Source organism: Carcharhinus amblyrhynchos, chromosome 35 (assembly GCF_965287045.1).
Source record: "Carcharhinus amblyrhynchos chromosome 35, sCarAmb.v2.hapA, whole genome shotgun sequence".
NCBI classification, from domain to species: Eukaryota; Metazoa; Chordata; class Chondrichthyes; order Carcharhiniformes; family Carcharhinidae; genus Carcharhinus; species Carcharhinus amblyrhynchos.
Genome location: NC_137358.1, coordinates 15675430 through 15699164, shown reverse-complemented (window position 1 = coordinate 15699164; position 23735 = coordinate 15675430). Strand labels below are relative to the sequence as shown.

The following is a 23735-nucleotide window of genomic DNA, read 5'->3' as shown; positions in this document are numbered from 1 at the left end:
TCCCTGTTGCTGTCAGACTGTCAAATGGAGCTACCTTGCATTAAGTTGATCTTCCTCAGACTTTAAAATATACCTACCTTATATTTAATTGATCTTTCTCTACATCCTAGCTGTGATGGGAGCACTATGTTTGGCACCCTCTCCCTTCTTTCTCCCCTACGTACTCTATGAACAGTCTGTTTTGTCTGTACAGCGCACAGAAAACAATACATTTCACTGTATACTAATACATGCGACAATAATAAGTCAAATCAAATATAAGAATTCTATGAAGTCAGTAACAGGGGTTAATAATGATGGATTCCCCATTCACTTTAATGAGTGACAGCTCAGTATGTGACACTACTAAGCCAAATCAAATCAAATCAAGGAGACCCAGTTGTTCACCTTCTGGGTTGGGAGCATCTCAGCCGCAACATTAAACCAAATACTGCTTTACAGATCCAGCTGCATTTTGAATTTCAATATGTTTTATGATTTGAATGCATTTGATTGGTAAGCAGCAAGGAGCAGTGACCTGGCAAATGAAGAGAGGGCAGGCTGTGTTTAAAGTTCCTTTTTATCCCCTTCCTTAGACTGGCGAAAGCAGCTCTGAGCCTAAAAACTGTCACCTTGAGATACAAAACCCACGTCTGCCTCAATGTGTGGACAGTGACCGTCAATCACCCTTAGGGAGGGTAATGACTCAAGACTAACAGTAACATTCTCCACCTGTCCCCGTCTTCCCACTGCCATAAGACTTGCTACATCCAAAGTTTAAAGTTTATTTATCAGTCACAAGTAAGGCTTACATTAACACTGCAATTAAGTTACTGTGAAATTCCTCTATTCGCCATGGTCCGGCACCTGTTCGGGTCAATGTACCTAACCAGCACAATTTTCAGAATGTGGGAGGAAACCAGAGCACCTGGAGGAAACCCACGCAGACACAGGGAGAACGTGCAAACTCCACACAGACACTGACTCAAGCCAGAAATCGAACCTGGGTCCCTGGCACTGTGAGGCAGCAGTGCTAACCACTGTGCCACCATGATACATCAGATACATTAGCTGATGTATGCTGGGCAGCTGGCACACTGAGTCTATTTCGGTCGGTGACGTTTGTTTAAAAGTCACTCGCCCGTTCTCGTCCAATGCAGTAAATGCTTCATTGGCACAAGTTATGCCTCAAGTGCAGCAGCTGAAAACATGCAGGCTAGAAACTGGGATTCATTTCTGCAGGGATTGAATTGATAAGCAAAGAAGTTATGCTAAACTATACTGAACGTTGATTAGGCACAGTTAGAATACTGTGCACAGTTCAAATCTCCATATCATAGAAAGAAAATAGAGACATGTGATGGTATAAAGAATGGTGATACCAAAATGGCTACACTCAACAGGAAAGGCTGGGGTTCCTTTCTTTAGCAAAGAGAAAGCTTAGAGAAGACCCAATAAAGAACTTTCACAGGTGACATAGTAACTAGCACGGCTGCCTCATAGCACCAGGGACCAGGGTTCAATGCTGGCCTTGGGTCATTGTCTGTGTGGATTCTGCAAGTTCTCCCCGTGACTGCATGGGTTTCCTCCCACAGTAAAGTAAAATTAAAGTTCAATTATTAGTCACAAGTAAGCTTACATTGGACTGTGGGAAGAAACAGAGAACCCAGAGGAAATCCATGCTGACATGGAGAGAACGTGCAGATGCCACACAGACAGTGACCCAAGTCTGGAATTGAACTCAGGTCCCTGGTGCTATGAGGTAGCAGTGCTAACCACTGTGCCAATTAACTGGTTAGATGCATTCGCCATGCTAAATTCTCCCTCGGCGTGCCCAAACAGGCGCCAGAATGTGGCAACTAGAGGATTTTCAAAGTAACTTCATTGTGGTGTTAATGTAAGACTACTTGAGACACGAATAGATAAGCTTTAAAATCTTGTGTTGTTTGCACATTTCCAACGCAAAAAAATACCCAAGCTCTAACGAGGGAGTGGTTACCCGAAAATCCACCTTGGTTCTGGTAGGTTAACACTGGTTGCTGGATGAAGTGGGTCTGCGTTGGGGTTGGGGTGAAATTTGAAGTGATCATGAACGTTTGTTGCGGTGGTTGCGTCTGAGCGGGTGGTCGAGGCTGAAGTGCAGGGGTGGTCCTTTGGGCAGCAGATGATGGTGCCTGGGGCAGTGCTGAGGGCAGAACCTGTGGTTGCACGAGCTGTTGCTGCTGGAGGTGCCCTTGTTGCTGCACCATCTGCCGCTGCTGCTGCTGCAGGTTACTGGGAGTCTGGTCAAGCTTGTCACACCCTGGTAACCCATTACTGAATTGTTCATCAAATAGGTCCGGAAAATCTCCAACTTGGCCACTGACAAACTGCAGCATTTCTGTAAAAGAATACAACATATCAAGCAGGTAAAAATACACCCACGTTTTGTTAGAACACCTTACTTAGGAGCCACAATAATAAATGCCATAACATATATTTATAATAGCATCTTTAACTTAACGAAAGCTCACAAAACACTTCACAGCAGCATTACAGAGCAGAGTATGACACTGAGGTAATATTAGATCAAAAGGTAGATTTTAAGGAGTATCTTAAAGGGGGAAAGTGGGATAGAGAAGAGGAGAGGTTAGTGGGGTTTAGACAACTGAAGGTACGGACAGCTGCAGAGCGATTAAAATTGGGAATGCATAAGAGTGCAGATATCTTGGGAGAGTTGGAGAAAATTATGGTGTTAGGGAGAGGCGAGGAAATGGAGGGATTTGAAGAGAAAGATGAGAATTTTCAAACCGAGATCTTGCTTGACTGGAAGCTCAATGCGAGGATTTGGGAGAGAGAGTTGGCCAGTCGGAGCTGAGTAGAAAGAGTAAGCCCAGCAGCAGGGGGCGAGCAAACTGGCAGAGAGGGGGGAAGCGGGCCCGTTGGGTCAGCTGTATAAAGTAAGAATGAGCATATTTCTTTTTTAATTTTAAATTTATTTTTCTTTAAAACTTATTTCATTTGCAAATAAAGGAATTTGAGAATGCCGTTTTTCCAACATACAGGGTAAAACGTTTTAATTTTTTTCTGAACAGAAAGGTCTTGCAGAACCTAATGACAGTTTTTATATTTGTTGTCATGGGAAAATCTGGTTTTCAGGAAGGCAAAGGCTACATCAAGTGAAGGATTAATGTAACCATTTTTATCTAACGTTGATTGAGGAATTTTTTTTCTTTTGTTTATTCATGAGATATGGTGTCACTGGCTGGGCCAGCATTTATTGCTCATCCCTAGTTGCCATTGAGAAGGTGGTGGTGAGCTGCCTTCTTGAATCACTGCAGTCCGCGTGCTGTGGCTTGACCGACAATGCTGTCAGGGAGGGAATTCCAGGATTTTGACCCAGCAACTGCGAAGGAATGGTGATATATTTCCCAGTCAGGATGTTGAGTGGCTTGGAGGGGAACATGCAGGTTGTGGTGTTCCTATGTATCTGCTGCCCTTGTCCTTCTAGGCGGAAGCAGTCGTGGGTTTGGAAAGTGCTGTTTAAGGATCTTTGGTGAATTGCTGCAGTGCATCGTGTAGATAGTAGCAGCAACGTGTACTGAGAGTCAGTGGTGGAGAGATTGAACGTTTGTAGATGTGGTGCCAATCAAATGGTTAAAGAGATATGGAGGAAGTAAGGTCATGGAACAACGTTGAACATGAGGATGTGAATTTTAACATTGAGTTGCTGTTGGTCTGGAATTATCATCCAATGTCAGCCCGAATTTTTGTGCTGAGATCCTAGAGTGGGATTTGAACCTGAAACCTTGCGACTGGGAGGCAAGCTTGTGAGCAGCTGACCCACAGCTAATTATGTTGCTTACATCAGCAAACGGCATCCTTATGTTCCTGAAAGGTTTCTGGGTCCCATTCATCCATCACTCCTGTGTTCACTGGCCTACATTGGCTCCCAGACCAACAACACCCCAACGTTAAAATTCACATCCTCGTGTTCAGAATTGCTCCATGGCCTTGCCTTCTCCCTATCTACTAAATTTCTCCAGCTTTCCAAGAATTCTCTGTTCTGCCAATTCTTGCATTGGGGGAGGCATTGGCTTGGTGGTGTTGTCACTGAACGAGTAATCCAGAGGCAAAGGGTAATAGACCTGTGTTAAATCCCACCATAGCAGATGATGAAATTTAACTTATTGGGAAGCACTTCAGGTAAAAATGCTTTATCTCAGTTTCTCCCCATATAATACCTATGCTAATGATTTAAGGATGGCATGATGGCACAGTGGTTAGCACTGCTGCCTCACAGCCTGAGACCTGGGTTCAATTCCAGCCTGGGGTAACTGTCCGTGTGGAGTTTGCATGTTCTCCCCGTGTCTGCATGGATTTCCTCCGGGTGCTCCGTTTCCTCCCACAGTCCGAAATACGTACGGGTTAGGTAGAGTGGCCATGCTAAATTGCCCCTTAGTTTTGGGCGGATTGGCTACATAAATATATGGGATAACAGGGATAGAGCCTGGGTAGGATTGATATCAGTGCAGGCTTGATGGGCCGAATGGCCTCCTTCTGCACTGTAGGGATCCTATGATATTTTTAAACATCTGCTAAACTCTTCGCCTCAACATTGATGGCAACACTTCATCCGCCCAGGCACCAAACATCAAAATTCCTCCCCCCACCCCGCTTTCTTGCTTTACCTTTAAGACCCTTTTTAATCAAGCTTTTAACTATCCCACCTAATGTCTTTCGGCTCCGTGTCAACTTGGGTCACTTTCCTGTGAAGTGCCTGGAAGATACTTCCGTACATTATAGACACTGTACAAACACAGTAGCTATTGTTTTTTTTACCCATTCTCAATGAGATAATATTAGCTGCAGCTTACATCCAGCAAAGTGCAAAGAAATGCATTGTGAAAATTGTGAAATTGTCCAGATTTCATAATCTAAATGCTGTAATCATCCGGAACAATGTGTTGCTTTTAGCAGGATTATGTAACTATTGTTGGCATAAAAGTTCTGGATTAATTTAAAACAATTCTTCAGATAATTGTGACAGAGGAATATGTTCTTCAGTTTAACATGGGAAGCTTGCACGGCAAGCATGGAAGAACACAAGAAAGAAATGCATTTATATAACACCTTTAACAACTTCTCTAGAAGTGTAATGACTGCTGTAGTATAGGAAAACACAGCAGCCAATTTGTGAAAAGCCAGCACCCTCAGCTGGGAAATAAACCAGATTTCATATTTTCTTGGAGGGTTAATAATTTGCCAGAGCATAAATGGGGAAATATCAAGGACATGTTTGAAGGGAACTGCAATTATCATGGGAATTTTCAATCTGCATATTAACTGGACAAACCAAGCTGGCCAAGGATGCACAGAGGAAGAATTTGTGGAGTGCATCAGCTATGATGATTGTATTGCATGGCAGGGCAGGCTTGAAGGGCCTAGTGGCCCACTCCTCCTATTTCTTGTGTCATAGGCCAGGAGACCTTCTCTTGTTCCAGCTGTGGGATCCACTACCTCCACTTGTGTGGGAAGATGGGAGCTGGTTTTAGCAGCTCAACCAAAAGACAGTATCCAACAGTGCAGCACTCCTGCAGTCCAGCGCAGACAATGAGCTAAAATGGAATGGGGCTTGATGCCGCAACCCTCTGACTCACAGATGACAGTGCTACCACTCAGCTACGGTGGAGAGGATGACAGGCCAAAGGCTTGCCTGGAAACATGAACTGACCTCTTGCCTTGTGGATAGTAGGAAGGACAGTAGGAAGAGAGGTAATAAGCCGTGGATAACGAAGGAGGTGAAGGAAAGTGTTAAATTAAAAGCGGAGGAATTTAGAGTAGCTAAGAGCAGTGGGCAAGAAGAGGATTGGGAAAGGTTTAAATGTCAACAAAGATTGACAAAGAAGTTGATAAAGGAGGGTAGGAGAAGCTATGAGGCTGGGCTAGCACTTAATATAAAAAAGGATAGCAAGAGTTTTTATAAATATATAAAAAGGAAGAGGCTGGCTAGGGTGAACGTTGGTCCTTTAGAGGATGAGAAAGGGGAGCTAGTGGTAGGGGATGGGGATATGGCGAAGGTCTTGAATAACTTTTTTGTTTCTGTCTTCACGGAGGAGGACGTGAATAATTTGCCGGGTGTTAGCGATGGAAAGGTGGTAGGAATGGAGGGTCTTAATGACATTACTGTTACTAGAGAGGTGGTGCTCGACAGACTGGAGGGGCTGATTGTGGACAAGTCCCCAGGACCGGATGGAATGCATCCGAGGGTTCTGAAAGAAATGGCGGAGGTGATAGTGGATGCCTTGGTGGTTATTTTCCAGACGTCGCTGGATTCTGGGGAAGTGCCGGAAGATTGGAAAACGGCTAATGTTACGCCGTTGTTTAAGAAGGGTGCCAGGCAAAAGGCGGGGAATTATAGGCCGGTTAGTTTAACGTCTGTGGTAGGTAAAATGTTAGAATCTGTCATTAAGCAGGAAATTGCGAGGCATCTTGAAGGGAATTGCTTGATAGGGCGGACGCAACACGGTTTCATTAAAGGGAAGTCGTGTCTGACAAATTTACTGGAGTTCTATGAGGATGTGTCTAGGGCAGTGGATAGAGGAGAGCCGGTGGATGTGGTCTTTCTGGATTTTCAGAAGGCCTTTGACAAGGTACCTCACAAGAGGTTATTGCAGAAGGTCAGGGGACATGGAGTTGGGGGTAGGGTGTTAGCGTGGATAGAGGATTGGTTGTCAAATAGGAGGCAGAGAGTGGGGGTCAATGGGTGCTATTCGGATTGGCGGATGGTGACTAGTGGGGTGCCCCAGGGGTCAGTGCTGGGGCCTCAGCTATTTACCATTTATATAGATGATCTGGAGGAGGGAACCGAGTGCAGGGTGTCGAAATTTGCTGATGACACCAAGATTGGGGGAACGGCAAATTGTGCGGAGGGTGTGGAGAGTCTGCAGAAGGATCTAGATAGGCTGGGCGAATGGGCCAGGAAATGGCAAATGGAATTTAATGTTGGCAAGTGTGAGGTGGTCCACTTTGGTAGGAAGAATGGTAGGAAGGACTATTACTTACGTGGCGAAAAACTGCAGCAGGCGACGGTGCAGAGGGACCTCGGGGTCCTTGTGCATGAGTCGCAAAAACCCAGCTTGCAGGTGCAGCAGGTGGTCAGGAAGGCGAATGGGATGCTGGCCTTCATAGCGAGGGGGATTGAATATAAAAGTAGGGAGGTCTTGCTGCAGCTGTATAGGGCATTGGTGAGGCCGCAGCTGGAGTACTGTGTGCAGTTTTGGGCGCCGCACCTGCGCAAGGATATTTTGGCCCTGGAGGGAGTGCAGAGGAGGTTTACTAGGCTGATACCGGAGTTGAGGGGATTGAGCTAGGAGGAGAGGCTGAATAAACTAGGCTTGTACTCGTTAGAGTTTAGAAGAATGAGGGGAGATCTCATTGAGACGTATAAGATGATGAATGGGATGGATAGGATAGAGGTGGAGAGACTCTTCCTGCTCAAAAAAGACAGTAGGACTAGGGGGCACAGCCTCAAGATAAAGGGAAGGCGGTTTAGAACGGAGTTGAGGAGGAACTTCTTCACTCAAAGGGTGGTGAATCTCTGGAATTCTCTGCCCGTTGAAGTGGTGGAGGCTGCCTCGCTAAATATTTTTAAGAAGCGGGTTGATGGGTTTTTGATAAGAGAAGGGATTGAGGGTTATGGGGAGAGGGCGGGAAAGTGGAACTGAGCCACGACAGATCAGCCATGATCTTATTGAATGGCGGGGCAGGCTCGAAGGGCTAGATGGCCTACTCCTGCTCCTATTTCTTATGTTCTTATGTTCTTACGTTCTTATAACTGAACATGACACATCTGGATGCACCAGTGTACAAAAGCTGTGGAATGAAGTTGCATGCAAGTATGAACTAACTCACTGAATACTGCAGAACAAGCTTGCTGATGACACCACCATAGTGGATCAGATCTCAAACAATGATAAGGCAGATACAGGAGTAAGACAATAATCTCTCCCTCAATGTCAACAAAACAAAGGATGTTGTCATCAACTTCAGAAAGTGTAATGGAGAACATGGCCGTGTACATCAACGGGGACGAAGTAGAAATGGTTGAAAGCTTCAAGTCTTTAGGTGTCCAGATCACCAACCTGTCCTGGTCCCCCCACGCCAACACTATAGTTGAGAAAGCCCACCAAAGCCTCTATCTTCTCAGGAGACAGGAAACTTGGCATGTCAGCTACGACTCTCAGCAACTTTTACGGATGCACCACAGAAAGCATTCTTTTGGCTGTATCACAGCTTGGAATGACTCCTGCTCTGCCCAAGATCGTGAAAAACTACAAAAAGTTGTGAACGTAGCCCAATCCATCACGCAAACAAGCCTCCCGCCCATTACCTCTGTCTACACTTACTGCTGCCTTGGCAAAGCAGCCAGCATAATTAGAACCTCACATAACCCGGTCATTCTCTCTTCCACTTTCTTCCGTCAGGAAAAAGATACAAAATACTGAGGTCACATACTGACTCAAGAACAGCTGATTCCTGCTGTCATCAAACTTTTGAATGGTTCTACCTCACATTAAGTTGATCTTTCTCTAGACCCTAGCTGTGACTGTAACACTACATTCAGTACTCTCTCGTTTCCTCCTCTATGAACAATATGCTTTGTCTGTATAGCGCACAAAAAAACAATACTTTTCACTGTATCCCAATACATGTGACAATAATAAATCAAAACAAATCAAATCAACAGCAAACTGTTCTCTTGCAAACCCCACATTTATTGTGTTAAGAGATTCCCAAGTCACTGAGCAACATGGACATCAACTGAGTGCTGCTCCAGGTGGCAATACATGTTCCCTTATCACATCAAATCTTAGCCAGAGACATTAACCCTTGCACCAAGCACACGATGGAGGCTAAAGTTTTGTTGCCAGAAGTTCAAGTAATTGTTGCTAGTATTCAATAGTTGTTATTTGCACTGAATGGATCTGCCCATCGCAGATTAGCACAGGCAACAAGTATCCCTAAGTTTGTTAACATTCAGCAGCAGGGCTAACAATATTCAATCGACCTTCCTGGGTTCCCAACTGGTGAATATCTCACCAAGGCATGCAGATCAAAAAGTCCCAGGTTTAATCCCAGGGTGGCACAGTAACACAGTGGTCAGCACAGCTACTTCACAGCGCCAGGGACCTGGGTTCGATTCCCAGCTTGGGTCACTGTCTTTGTGGAGTCTGCGCATTCTCCCCATGTCTGCATGGATATCCTCTGGGTGCTTCGGTTCCCTCCCACATTCTGAAAGATGTGCTGGTTGGGTGCATTGACCCAAACAAGGGCAGATTGTGGCGACTCGGGAAATTTCACAGTAACTTCACCGCAATGTTAATGTAAGCCTTACTTGTGACTAATAAATAAGCCTTATAACTTTTATTTTAATCTGTGCCTTGTTAGCTAGTATCAACTGGGGCATAAATCGCCTCCAATCATGTGCAGTGCCCTAGGCTTGGGTGAAGAAAAAGAAAATGTTGGTAATATTTACAGAAATGGCAGCATCTGTGGGGAGAGAAACAGGATTAACACTTTAAATCTGTGACCTTTGATCCGGTGAAAGGTGAGTGAAACACAAATTTCTGGCTGCTCACATCGGCTGGATCTTCTGGTCCTGCCAATGGCACACCCCCCACCACGGGTTTCATGGAGGCAAAAGGCAAATTCAACAGGAAACCCCATTGACAACTGCGTTGTTTACACACAGAAATATGAGTATTCTGTAAACTGTGTGCGCTGTTATATGCTCTGTCTGAGACCAGAACTCTCCACTCACCTGACGGAGGGGCAACACCAAAAACTTGTGGGTTTACTATCAAATAAACTGGTTGGACTTTAACCTGGTGTTTTGAGACTTCTTACTGTGTTTACCCCAGTCCAACACCGGCATCTCCACATCATGACTACCATCAGATGTTAGAGAGACAGGGAACGGTGAGGTCATGCAGGGATTTGAAAATGAGGATGGCAATTTTAAAATCGTATCACTGCCAGACCAGGAACTAATGTATGTCAACAGGTGCAGGCAGGTGAATGATGTCTGGAGCAAATTAATCCACGTGCAGCAGAATTTCAAATGAATTAAGTATATGGAAAGCTGCATTACAGGGCTAATCAAATATAGAGGTAACAAAAGCATAGATGAGGGTTTCAGCGACAGATGAGCCGAGGGAAGTTCAGTCTGCCACCGTTACAAAGGAGAAAGTGGCAGTCTTGATGATGTCCATGATACTTGGTTGGAAACAGATCTTGAGGTCAAACAGGATAGCAAAGCTGTGGACAGTCCACTTCAGGCCAACTGATGACTGCAGAATATTCACCATATTTAATTGGAGGAAATTTCTGCTCAGATAATACCAGATGTCTGGGGTGGCACAGTGGTTAGCACTGCTGCCTCATAGCACCAGGGATCCAGGTTTGATTCCCGGCTTGGGTCACTGTCTGTCTGGCGTTTGCACATTCTCTCCGTGTCCACGTGGGTTTCCTCTGGGTGCTCTGGTTTCCTCCCAGAGTCTAAAAATGTGGGGGTTAAATGGATAGGCCATACTAAGTTGCCCCTTAGTGTCAGGGGGACTGGCTAGGGTAAAGATCAACCTTGCATTAAGTTGATCTTTCTCTAAACCCTAGCTATGACTGTAACACTACATTCTGCACTCTCTCTTTCCTCCTCTATGAAGGGTATACTTTGTCTGTACAGTAGGCAAGAAACAATACTTTTCATTGTATAATAATACATCAAATCAAAAAATGCATGGGGTTATGGGGATAGGGCCTGGGTGAGATAGTGATCGGTGCAGACTCAGTGAACCCAATGGCCTCCTTCTGCACAGTAGGGATTCTATGTTGGAAACACAACATGACAAATACTGGTGAATAGCACTCCTGTGGAGTTCCCGTAGATCTTTTACAATATTAAAGATATGGTATAAATGCAGTTTTAAAAAAAATGAAAGATGCGGTAACATTTTGCTAGTCTATACATTATCAGGAAGATTTTACGCTCAGAATATCTAATCAGTAAAATTTCACTCAGCACCACATTTTACTATCAACTTTGACAATCAGTAAACAAAGGAAACAATTTAACACCCACCCCCAAACATCCACATTCTAGATACTTATAACCTATCCACTCAAGCTGGTTTTAAATGGACTAATATGCGAGGCAAACATTAACTCACCATCAATATCCCCAAAATTGAGACCCTCACTGAAATCACTCAGTGAGGGGTCCATGTTCTCAAACGATATATCCTCGCTCTCCATTCCTTTAAAGGTCCATTGATCAGAATTCCAATCGGGAATAGGAAGGAGAATGTACTAAGATAAGATATACCAGGGGAATAATGCTGCTCCCTTTAACCCAGCATCACTGTTGTTGTTGCTGCTGATAACCTCTTCCTCTCGCCGCCATCTTGGTCAGGAGTCAGTTCTGCCCCCTCGCTGCCGGGCCACGCCTCGACCCCGCCCCCTCGCTGCCGGGCCGCGCCTCCTCACCGCCCGGCCCCGCCCCCTATCGTGCGCGTGGTGCTCGAGCGCCAGTGCGAGCAGTGGCCGTTGGCCTTGGGCGCGAACACGAGACGCGGCCGGCCAATCGCTGGGCGCTGCGGGCGGTGGGGTGATGCGACGTCAGCATCGGCACAGCCCGTCGCTATGGCGACCGGCGGGCGCTGATTTTCCGAATTATTCATTCGCTCCGCATTGCTGTTCCGAGCAACATTAGGTGAGGTGTAGATTCAAAGATAATACATCTGGAGTCCCTTGACTGCAGTTTTCAATGACTAACACATGTTGCAATACTAAATCAAATCACTTTGTAACCCTTGGTTTAGCTAGGCAGTACAGCCAGAACCAAATCCATGGCACCACAACTGGCTGGGGCTAAGATTGAAGATGACTGCCTTTTTCATTGGTACCTGACAGTATCGTGGGCGGCATGGCGGCGTTAGCACTGCTGCTTCACAGCTTCAGGGACCTGGGTTCGAGTCCCAGCTTGGGTCACTGTCTTGTGTGGAGTCTGCACATTCTCCTCGTGTCTGCCTGGGTTTCCTCCCACGATCTGAAAGATGTGTGGGTTAGGTTAATTGGCCCTGCTGAAATTGCCCCTTAGTGTCCTGAGATGTGTAGGTTAGAGGGATTAATGGGTAAATGTGAAGGGATATGGGGCTAGGGCCTGGGTGGAATTGTAGTCGGTGGAGACTTGATGGGCTGAATGGCCTCTTTCTGTGCTGTAGAATTTCTGTGTAGTATTTCTAATCAAAAAAGCCATCTCAAATTAAGTCCAATCATGGTCCCCACCATGTCAACAAAATGAAGGAGATGGTCATTGACTTCAGGAAGCATAGCGGAGAACATGCCCCTGTCTACATCACTGGGGACGAAGTAGAAATGGTTGAGAGCTTCAAGTTTTTCGGTATCCAGATCACCAACAATTTGTCCTTGTTCCCCCCCACCCACCCATGCCAACGCTATAGTTAAGAAAGCCCACCAACGCCTCTACTTTCTCAGAAGACTAAGGAAACAGTAAAGGAATTAAGGGCTATGGTGAGCCAGTAAGTGGAGCTCAGTCCACGAAAAGATCAGCCATGATCTTATTGAATGGCGGAGTGGGCTCAAGGGGCCAGATGGTCTACTCTCCCTCCTAGTTCTTATGTTCTTAAATATGGCATGTCAGCTACAGCTCTCATTAATGCTTACAGATACGCCATAGAAAGCATTCTTTCTGGTTGTATCACAGCTTGGTATGGCTCCTGCTCTGCCCAAAACCACAACAAACTACAAAAGGTTGTGAATGTCATTCAGTCCATCACGCAAACCAGCCTCCCATCCATTGACTGTCTACACTTCCTGCTGCCTTGGAAAAGCAGCCAGCATAATTAAGGACCCCATGCACCCCAGACATTTTCTTTTCACCTTCTTCCATCTGGAAAAAGATAGAAAAGTCTGAGGTCACGTACCAACCGACTCAACAACAGCTTCTTTCCTTCTGCCATCAGACTTTTGAATTGACTCTTACCTTGCATTAAGTTGATCTTTCTCTACACCCTAGATACAACCGTAACACTACATTCTGCACTCTACTGTTACCTTCTCTATGAATGGTATGCTTTGTATAACACACAAGAAACAATACTTTTAACTGTATAGTAATACAAATGAGGATCAGACAAGATGGTGCTTGAATGAGGCGACTTCTTATGAGCTGTCACCAACATACCCTCTAATTCTATCTTTTACTCATGTGCTGTGCTTTTAAAACTGTGTAACTCTTATAAATTCTCTAACAATGCTCCATTTCTTTATATTAAGTTGATCTTTCTCTATGCCCTAGCTATGACTGTAAAACTGCATTCTGCACCCTATCCATCTCCCGTATGTACTCTATGAACATAACACACGCGATTCAGCCAATGTTGTCTACCTCATTCGCTGCGAGAAAGGATGTCCCGAGGCATGATATATCAACGAGACCATGCAGGCGCCACAACAACGGATGAATGGACACCGTGTGACATCGCCAGACAGGAGTGTTCTCTTCCAGTCGGGGAACAGTTCAGCAGTCAAAAGCATTCAGCCTATGACCTTAAGGGAAGCCTTCTCCAAGGCGTCCTTCAATACACATGACAACGCAGAATTGCCGAGCAGAAACTGATAAGCCAAGTTCCACACATGAGGACGGCCTCAACCGGGATCTTGGGTTCATGTCATCCCAACTTAAGCTTGATCAAAACAAGATCCAAGCTGACAGGATGAGCATTGCATCCCCTCCCAGGCCTGATCTGACATAAAATGTACACTAATCTATATGTCACACTATCTGTAACCCCCATGACCTGCCTGGGATGGCAAAATCTCACTAACTGTCCTATCTGGAGACAATACATATCCCTTTAACCTGTGCTTAAAGCTCTCTTCACTTACATTGTCTGTACCTTTCAGACTTGGGTTACCTGTAAAGACTTGTATTCTAACCATTATTTTGTAAATTGAGTTTGTGTCTTTATATGCCCTGTTTGTGGACAGAACTCCCACTTACCTGACAAAAGGGGCAGTGCTCTGAAAGCTAGTGGCTTTTGCTCCCAAATAAACCTGTGACTTTAACCTGGTGTTGTGAGACTTCTTATTGTGTTTACCCCAGTCCAACACCAACATCTCCACGTCATAAGATCTATAGCACAGAGACAGGCCCTTTGGCCTAAACTGGTCCATGCTAACCAAAATGCCCATCTAAACTAACCCCATTTGCCTGCATTTGGCCCATATTCCTCTTAACTTTTCCTATACATGCTTCATTTTAGCCAAAGATCAAGTGTAGTATCGACATGCTGTGCTTGGTTGAAGTCATTAGGTTACATTTTAGCTTCATTTGAAGCAATTTTTAAAAGTGAGGCTGAGATGCAAATGAGTTCAAGCCTTGGAGGAGGATCTATGCGTACTCCAATCAGCTTGGATCGTGTAGATCCAGCCCAAGCCCTGGCTTGTCAGCTTGGATCAGGAATGTCTCAACTTGTTGAGACTCTGAATTGGACTTGATTTGATTGAATTGGAATAAAAACAAAAAAAGGACAAGGTTGAAAATTTGCATCAGGTACAACCTTGGATTAACCTCATTGGATACCCTGATTCTTTAAGTTTAAAGTTTATTTATTAGTGTCAGAAGTAGGCTTACATTAACACTGCAATTAAGTTACTGTGAAAATCCCCCAGTCATCACACTCCGGTGCCTCTTCGGGTACACTGAGGGAGAATTTAAAATGGCCATTGCACATAACTAGCATGTCTTTCGGATTGTGGGAGGAAACCAGAACACCTGGAGGAAACCCATGCAGACATGGAGAGAACGTGCAGACTCCATGCAGACAGTGACCCAAGCCAGGAATTGAACTCAGGTCCCTAGCGCTATGAGGCAGCAGTACTAACCATTATGTCGCCCCATGAGGGACAAACCGGATCCAAGCTGACAAGACAAGACATTACATCCCAGCTCAATCCAAACAAGATCCATGCTGACAGGATGAGGCATTTCACCCCTTCCCAGACTTGATCTGATGCTTCATCTTAGACAGAAGGTTGTGATGGCTTTGAAAAACTGCATCAGGTAGAGCCTCGATTTAACCTCATTAGCTAGCCTGATCCTTTATTCTACCTTAGCCAGGGTAAACCATAATTGCAGGCGTCAGCACATCCCAAGTGCAATGGGCTAACCCTTGTCCCCTGCCCGATTATGGTTTCACCTCTGGTAGATGAATACCATATTGGTATATTGTGATGGTAAGACATATTAAACAAGTAATCATAATTCACAATATTGTTATAGACAATCATTAGAATGAAAATGAAATCAAAGTAAAAAGTGATTGTCCAAATATGATAATTTCAGCATACAACTAATTTCAACATGTTAGGAAATGCAGGCAGGTCACTTTAATTTGTAGAATAGAAATGAAAGATTACAGCACAATTAAAGTCATGTGTTGTCAGATTTGATAATTGGGGAATGAGCAGACATATCTGTAGCCGCAGATGTGAATACAGTTTGGTTTATTCCCTCCTTGATGCCCAGGATCAAGTATGTAATTGAATGGCTGCAGACCACTCTGAGGAGGGAAGAGTGAACAGATGGTGGTCATAGTCTTAGGACTGAATTGAGGAGGACCTCACCCAAAAGGTTATGAATCTGTAGAATTCCCTGCCCAGTGAAGCAGTTAAGACTACCTCACTGAATGTTTTTAAGGCATAGATAGATAAATGTTTGAACAGGAAAGGAACCAAGGATTATGGTGAGTGGACAGGTAAGTGGAGCTGAGTCCACGAAAAGATCAGCCATGATCTTATCGAATGGCGGAGCAAACTCGAGGGGCCAGATGGCCTACTCCTCCTTGTTCTTATGGTCCACATTAGTACAAAATCATAAAAAGAGAAATGATGTGGTCCTGCAGTCAAAATTTAGGGAGCGAGATAAGAAATTAACAAGGTTTTTGGAATGTGGGCAGCATTTATTATCTATTCCTAAATGCCTCTATCCTTAAACTGAGTGGCTTGCTCACACATTTAAGAGAATCATAGAATTTCTGCAGTGCAGAAGGAGGCCATTTGGCCCATCAGGTCTGCGCTGATTCTCCAACAGAGCATACTACCCAGGCCCACCCCCTCCCTGTCCCACTAAACCGCCACATCTACCCTGCTAATCCCCCTAACATTGTACAGAATTTGTACAGAACGTTGGTTAGGCTGCATTTGGAGTACTGCGTCCAGTTCTGGTCGCCTTACTACCGGAAGGACGTGGAGACTCTGGAGAGAGTGCAGAGGAGGTTTACCAGGATGTTGCCTGGAATGGAAGGACTGGGGTATGAGGAAAGATTGAAGAAATTGGGGCTCTTTTCCCTTGAAAGACGCCGACTGAGGGGGGATCTAATAGAGGTATATAAGATTATGAAGGGTATAGATAGAGTAAACAGAGGTAAGCTATTTCCAATGACAGAGACACGTAGGACAAGGGGCCATGGACTTAAGGTGAGGGGGGAGAGGTACAACACAGATATTAGAGGGAGGTTTTTCACACAGAGGGTAGTGGGGGTATGGAATGCTCTGCCAAGTAAGGTGGTGGAGGCAAACACGCTAGAGTCATTTAAGAGTAACTTAGACAGGCACATGACTGGGTTGGAGATGGGTGGATATAGGAGATTGTTTTAAATAAGGGTCATTAGCATTGGGGCGTCCTTGGTAATGTAAATGGGTATGGTATGATAATGTTTTTTCTCTTTTCATTCATAGGTTTTAAGTCGGTCCACCTCGTGTCCAACGAGGGGCATACACGCAATGGGTCGTATTGGGGCTGCTCTTGGTTGTTCGAGATTGGCCTAGTGCTTCATGTCGTTAGTGTGTGCCTAAACTGGACAAGATACTGGGCAAGACGACAGCTCAGTGACTATCGCTGATTGCTGTGCAGACACATAGATTTGAGCCGGTGTCTGTGGGAGTTTGCGCATTCTCCCCCTGCTTGCGTGGGTTTTCTCCGGGTGCTCTGGTTTCCTCCCACACGATGTGGGTATGCCGGCGTTGGACTGGCGTAAACACAGTAAAAAGTCTGACAACACCAGGTTTTAGTCCAACCTATTTATTTGATAATATACTCGCAAGCTTTCGGGTTAGCCCCTTCGTCAGGTGATTCACCTGATGAAGGGGCTAACCCGAAAGCTTGCGAGTATATTATCAAATAAATAGGTTGGACTAAAACCTGGTGTTGTCAGACTATTTACTGTGTTCCTCCCACACCCCAAAGATGTGCTGTTAGGCTGATTGGCAGGAATAAATTGTCCCTAAATCAGTTTCCCTCAATCTGGATGGCCATAAAACATTAGACAGGGGTCGTGGGTGGAGAGGGGGACTGGTGGTGTTGAGATGGCGGCGCGGGCTCGTTGGGTCGAAGGGCCTGTTTCCCAGGCTGATTTTGTTCTTTGTATTAACATTTGGGACACTAAGGCGCAATTTTGCTTGACGAATCCATCTAAACTTCACATGTTTGAACTGTGGGGGGAAACCACAGCACCCAGAGAAAACTCACGCAGACACTGGGAAAATGTGCAAACTCCACACAAACTAACACAAGGCTGGAATTGAACCCGGATCCCTAGAGTTGTGAAGCAACAGTACCACCGTGTTGCCCCGAAAAGAGTGTAGTAATCTACATTATACAGTACACCTTCATTATATATTAATTGCCCATTGAAGTCACCACATCAAGTCATAAGATAATTATTAATGACTGCTGATTAACAGCTCTGTAATTACATTTAGTTGACAGTAAAACACATTGGGACTTCCTAAGGCCATGAAAGATACTACAATTTGCAAAATGCAAGACAATTTTTCCTCTATCCCAGAAACAGAACAAAACAATTTAAAACATTCAGTCTCATTCCATCAGTTAGCCAATTGTTGAAAAGAACATTTTCCTTGTTCTTCTCTTGCTTCATCCAATCTTAGCTTGAAGTGGAGGGAGTTAATAGGAATGCGGTGATAGTAGGGGAAAGTGTGATAAAAAGTTCTTTGTAGCCAAGAATGAGATTCCAGAAGGCTGTGTTGCCTGCCTGGTGCCAGAGTTTGGGACTTCAGTTTAGGGCTGGAGAGGAACTTGTGGGAGGCGGGGTCCAGTTCACATTGATACCAATAATATAGATAGGTGAGGAAAAAGACTCTGCTTAGAGAATATGAGCAGCTAGGAGCTGAATTAAAAATTATAACTCCAAAGATCATATACAAACAAAATACTGTGGATGCTGGAATCTGAAACAAAAAACAGAAAATGCTGGAAAATCTCAGCAGAATCCCTACAGTGCAGAAGGTGACCGTTCAGCCCATCAAGCCTGCACCAACAACAATCCTACCCAGGCCCTATCCCAGTAACTCCAATGTACTAATCCTGCTAGTTCCATAGGGCAATTTAGCATGGCCAATCAACCTAACCCCACATCTTTGGAGTGTGGGAGGAAACCAGAGCACCCGGAGAAAATCCATGCGGACACGGGGAGAATGTGCAAACTCCACACAGACAGTGACCTGAGATTGGAATCAAACCCGAATCCCTGGCGCTGTGAGGCAGCAGTGCTAACCACTGTGCCGCCCAGCAGGTCTGATAGCAACTGTGGAGGGAGAATAGAGCCAACGTTTCGAGTCTGGATTACCCTTCTCTCAAAGACATTACTCTTGATTATTGCCTGAAGTTCAAGCAAATTGGCATAAGGTAATTAAGATTAGGGAGTTAAATGTGTGGCTCAAAGAATGATGTGGACGAAATGTGTTCAAATCATGGGACATTGACACCAATATCAGAAAGTGAGAGATGTACCGTTGACCTGAACTATGCTGGGACTACTGTTCTAGCAAGATGTATAACAAGGGTGATGGAGAGGGCTTTAAATCATGGGGGCAGGAGATCAAATGTGGTAAGAAGTGATTAAAGAAGAGCAGGCAAGAGAATAAGGTAACAATTAGGGAAATGGTAATTGAAGTGTGGCAGAAAGTGCTAGAGTGCACCAACTGAAGAGTGAACCAGCAGGTAAGGAGGTGGTGAAAACGGAAAAAGGACAGAACTAAAGGCTCTGCATCTAAATGCCTGTAGCATTTGTAACAAAACAAATTAATTGAAAACACGAATAGAAATAATTATGTAAGCTCTAGTAGCCATTACAGTGACAAAGCTGTAAGATGATGATGGCTGGGACCAGATTATTCAAGGATACATTACATTTTGGAAGGATGGGAGGCTGGGAAAAGATGGAGTGGTACCTGTTAATTAAGGATAGCATTAGTACATTAGAGAGGGATGACCGTTGTTCTAAAGATCAAGATGTAGAATTAGTCTCGGTACAGATAAGATTTGGCAAAGGCAAGAAGTTATTTGTGGGTGTGGTTTATAGCCTTTCTAACAGTAGCCACAATGTAGGACTTGGTACACAGGTAGAATAATTGGGGGCTGGTGATAAATAACAATCGTGGCTATTGTCACATGTGATTTTAAGCTACAAGTAGGTGAATCAGATTAGCAAGTGTAGCCTGGAAGTTGAGTTCACAGATGCTTTTGGGACAGTTTTTTGGAGCAGTATGTTCTAAGACCATCCAGAACAAGTTATTCTGGATCTGGGAATGTGCAACAAAACAGGATTAATTGATGATCTCATAAATAAAGGAGTCCCTAGGTAGCAAAGACCATATCATAATTGAATTTTGCATTACGTGTGAGGGAGAAAAGAGTGAATCTAAGACTAAGTTTTAACTTAAATAAAGCCAATTGTGAGGGTATAGAGACCTGGCTAAATAAACTTGAAAATTAAGTTAAGGGATAGGTCGTAGAGATAAGATGGCAGATATTTAAGGAGATATTTATTTCATAACACTCAACAAATAAACATTCTCGTGAGAAATAATGACTCAAAGGGAAGGGCACATCATCCTTGACTCACATAAGAAGTTAAAGATAGAATCAGATTGAAAGAAAAAGAGTGTAATTCTGTAAAGATGAGTGACAAGTCAGAAAATTGGACAGAATACGAAGAATGACTAATAGGGAAAAATTAGAGTATGAGAGAAACCAAGCTAAAAATATATAAAACAGTAAGAACTACCTAAAAAAGAAAAGAGTAAGTGAGGTGAGATTGTCCTCTAGAGAGTGAGTTGGGGGGAAGCAATAATGGAAGATAAGGAAATAGATTGATTGAACAAATATTTTGCATCTTCATTATAAAGGATACAAAATGCCAGAAATAATTGGGGATCAGGAGGCGAAAGGCAGGCACAAACTTAAAATAATTCTAATCACCAGGGAAACAATACTAAGAAAATTATCAGAACTAAAAGCTAACAAATCCCCAAGTCCTGATGGATTTCATCCTAAAGTCTTTGCTATGATTTGATTTATTATTGTCATATGTATCGGGATACAGTACTGTTTCTTGCACTCTGTTACAGACAAAACATACCATCCAACGCATATAGAGTGGAAAAGGAAAGGATAGGGTGCAAATTTTGGTGTTGCAGTTAACAATAGAGTGAAAAGAAAGATCAATTTGATGTGTGATAGGACCATTCAGAAGTCTGATGGCAGCAGGGACGAAGCTGTTCGAGCCGGTTGGTACGTGTTTTCAGACTTCTTTATCTTTTTGCTGATGGAAGAAGTGGAAGAGAGTATGTTCGGGATGCATGGGATCTTTGATTATGCTGGCTGATTTCCCAAGGCAACAGGACGTGTAGACGGTCAATGGACAAGAGGCTGGTTTGTGTAATGGACTGGGCTACATTCACAATCCTTTGTAGTTTCTTGCAGTCTTGGTCAGAACTGTGCCATACCAAGCTGTGATGCAACCAAAATGGATGTGTTTATGGTGCATCTGCATAAATTGATGAGAGTCATAACGGGCATGCCATATTTCCTGAGGCTTCTGAGAAAGCAGAGGTGTTGGTGGGCTTTCTTAATGAGTGTCTGCATGGGGGACCAGGAGAGATTGTTGATGATGTGAACACCGAGAAACTTGAAGCTGTCAGCCATTTCCACTTCATCACTTTTGATATAGAAAGTGATAAAAGTGGCTGCTGGTTCTAATTTTCCAATATTCCCCAACTTCTGGAAAGGTTCCATCAGATTGGAAAATAGCAAATGTGACTCCTCAGTTCAAGAAAGGAGGAAGACAAAAAGCAGGAAACTTCAAGCCATGCTTAACATCTGTCTTACAGAAAATGCTGGAATCTGTTATAGAGCTAGACACTTGGAAAATCTCACTGCAATCAGGCAGAGTCTACATAGTTTTGTGAAACAAAGGTTGTGTTCGACTAACTTAGTAGAATTCTTTGAAGAAGTAGCTAGTGATTTGGATAAAGGGAAACCTATAGATGTGTACTTAGATTTTCAAGAGGCAATTGACAATGTGCCACATCAAAAGTTAATACACAAAGTGAGAGCTCATGGTGTTGGGGGGTAACAAATTAGCATGAATGTAAAATTAGCCAAAAGGATTTTCAGATTGACAAGATGTAATTAGTGGAGTGCCAAAGGGATTGGTCCTTAACTATTTACAAGAAGTATCAATTATTTGGATGAAGGGATGGAATGTATAGTTGCAGAATTTACTGACACAAAGGTAGGTAGGAAAGTAAGTTGTGAAGGGAACATAAGGCATCTGCAAAGAATATAGAAAAGTTAAATGAGTGGACAAGCATTTCGCAGACGGAACATAATATGGGAAAACATCCATTTGGCAGGATGAATAAAAAAGCAGCATATTATCTGTGGAGGGAGATTGTAGAACTCTGAGGTACTCACTAATATAGAAAGTAGTTGAGGCCAAGACTGGAGGGACTGGTTGTGGACAAGTCCCCAGGACCAGATGGAATGCATCCGAGGGTTCTGAAAGAAATGGCGGAGGTGATAGTGGATGCCTTGGTGGTTATTTTCCAAACGTCGCTGGATTCCGGGGAAGTGCCGGAAGATTGGAAAGCGGCTAATGTTACGCCGTTGTTTAAGAAGGGTGCCAGGCAAAAGGCAGGGAATTATAGGCCGGTTAGTTTAACATCTGTTGTGGGTAAAATGTTAGAATCCGTCATCAAGGAGGAAATAGCGAGGCATCTTGAGGGGAATTGCTTGATAGAGCAGACGCAGCACGGTTTCGTTAAGGGGAAGTCGTGTCTGACAAATTTATTGGAGTTCTATGAGGATGTGTCTAGGGCGGTGGCTAGAGGAGAGCCAGTGGATGTGGTCTTTCTAGATTTTCAGAAGGTGTTTGACAAGGTACCTCACAAGAGGTTATTGCAGAAGGTAAGGGGGCATGGAGTTGGGGTTAGGGTGTTAGCGTGGATAGAGGATTGGTTGTCAAATAGGAGGCAGAGAGTTGGGGGGGGGTCAATGGGTGCTATTCGGATTGGCAGTTGGTGACTAGTGGAGTGCCCCAGGGGTCGGTGCTGGGGCCTCAGCTATTTACCATTTATATAGATGATCTGGAGGAGGGAGCCGAGTGTATGGTGTCGAAATTTGCTGATGACACCAAGATTGGTGGAATGGCAAATTGCGCAGAGGGTGTGGAGAGTCTGCAGAAGGATCTAGATAGGCTGGGCAAATGGGCCAGGAACTGGCAAATGGAATTTAATGTTGGCAAGTGCGAGGTGATCCACTTTGGTAGGAATAATGGTAGGAAGGACTATTACTTACGTGGTGAAAAACTGCAGCAGGCGACGGTGCAGAGGGACCTCGGGGTCCTTGTGCATGAATCGCAAAAACCCAGCCTGCAGGTGCAGCAGGTGGTCAGGAAGGCTAATGGGATGCTGGCCTTCATTGCGAGGGGGATTGAATATAAAAGTAGGGAGGTCTTGCTGCGGCTGTATAGGGCATTGGTGAGGCCGCAGCTGGAGTACTGTGTGCAGTTTTGGTTGCCGTACTTACGCAAAGATATTTTGGCCTTGGAGGGAGTGCAGAGGAGGTTTACTAGGCTGATGCCGGAGTTGAGGGGGTTGAGCTATGAGGAGAGGCTGAATAAACTAGGCTTGTACTCGTTAGAGTTTAGAAGAATGAGGGGAGATCTCATTGAGACATATAAGATGATGAATGGGATGGATAGGATAGAGGTGGAGAAACTCTTCCTGCTCAGAAAGGACAGTAGGACTAGGGGGCACAGCCTCAAGATAAAGGGGGGGGGCGGTTTAGAACGGAGTTGAGGAGGAACTTCTTCACTCAAAGGGTGGTGAATCTCTGGAATTCTCTGCCCGTTGAGGTGGTGGAGGCTGCCTCGCTAAATATTTTTAAGATTGATGGGTTGATGGGTTTTTGATAAGCGAGGGGATTAAGGGTTATGGGGAGAGGGCGGGAATGTGGAACTGAGCCACGACAGATCAGCCATGATCTTATTGAATGGCGGGGCAGGCTCGAAGGGCCAGATGGCCTACTCTTGCTCCTATTTCTTATGTTCTTATGTTAAGTCGTGATCTGATTTCAAGAAGAAATAAGATATAGCTTTTGGGGGCTAAAGGGATTGAGGGATATGGGGGGGGTGGTAGGAAGGGATCAGTATATTGAAGTTGATGATCAACCATGATCCAAACAAATGGCAGAGCAGGGTTGAAGGGCCAAATGGCCTACTCCTGCTTCTAGTTTCTATGGCTATTAGGGATGGGCAATAGGCACTGGCCCAGCCAGCAATGCCTACATCCCATAAACGAATAAAACAAACACAGCATTTTTAAATGCA

At 44.5% G+C, this 23735-nt stretch overlaps 1 protein-coding gene across 2 annotated transcripts in view; it reads right to left on the bottom strand.

Annotated features, from left to right (window-relative positions):
* srebf2 (sterol regulatory element binding transcription factor 2) overlaps nt 1–11432 on the bottom strand; it is a 62172-nt gene extending 50740 nt beyond the window's left edge. Inside the window, exons 1-2 of one of the 2 annotated variants that reach the window (XM_080217685.1) lie at nt 11187–11432; nt 1979–2359 (exon numbers count right to left, since the gene is read on the bottom strand). In XM_080217685.1, coding sequence (XP_080073811.1) covers nt 1979–2359; nt 11187–11271 — 466 coding nt within the window. In that variant the 5' untranslated portion in view covers nt 11272–11432. The remainder of the gene's footprint in view (nt 1–1978; nt 2360–11186) is intronic. The other variant, XM_080217686.1, reaches the window with a different exon arrangement.
* Between the last annotated feature and the right edge of the window lie 12303 nt (nt 11433–23735).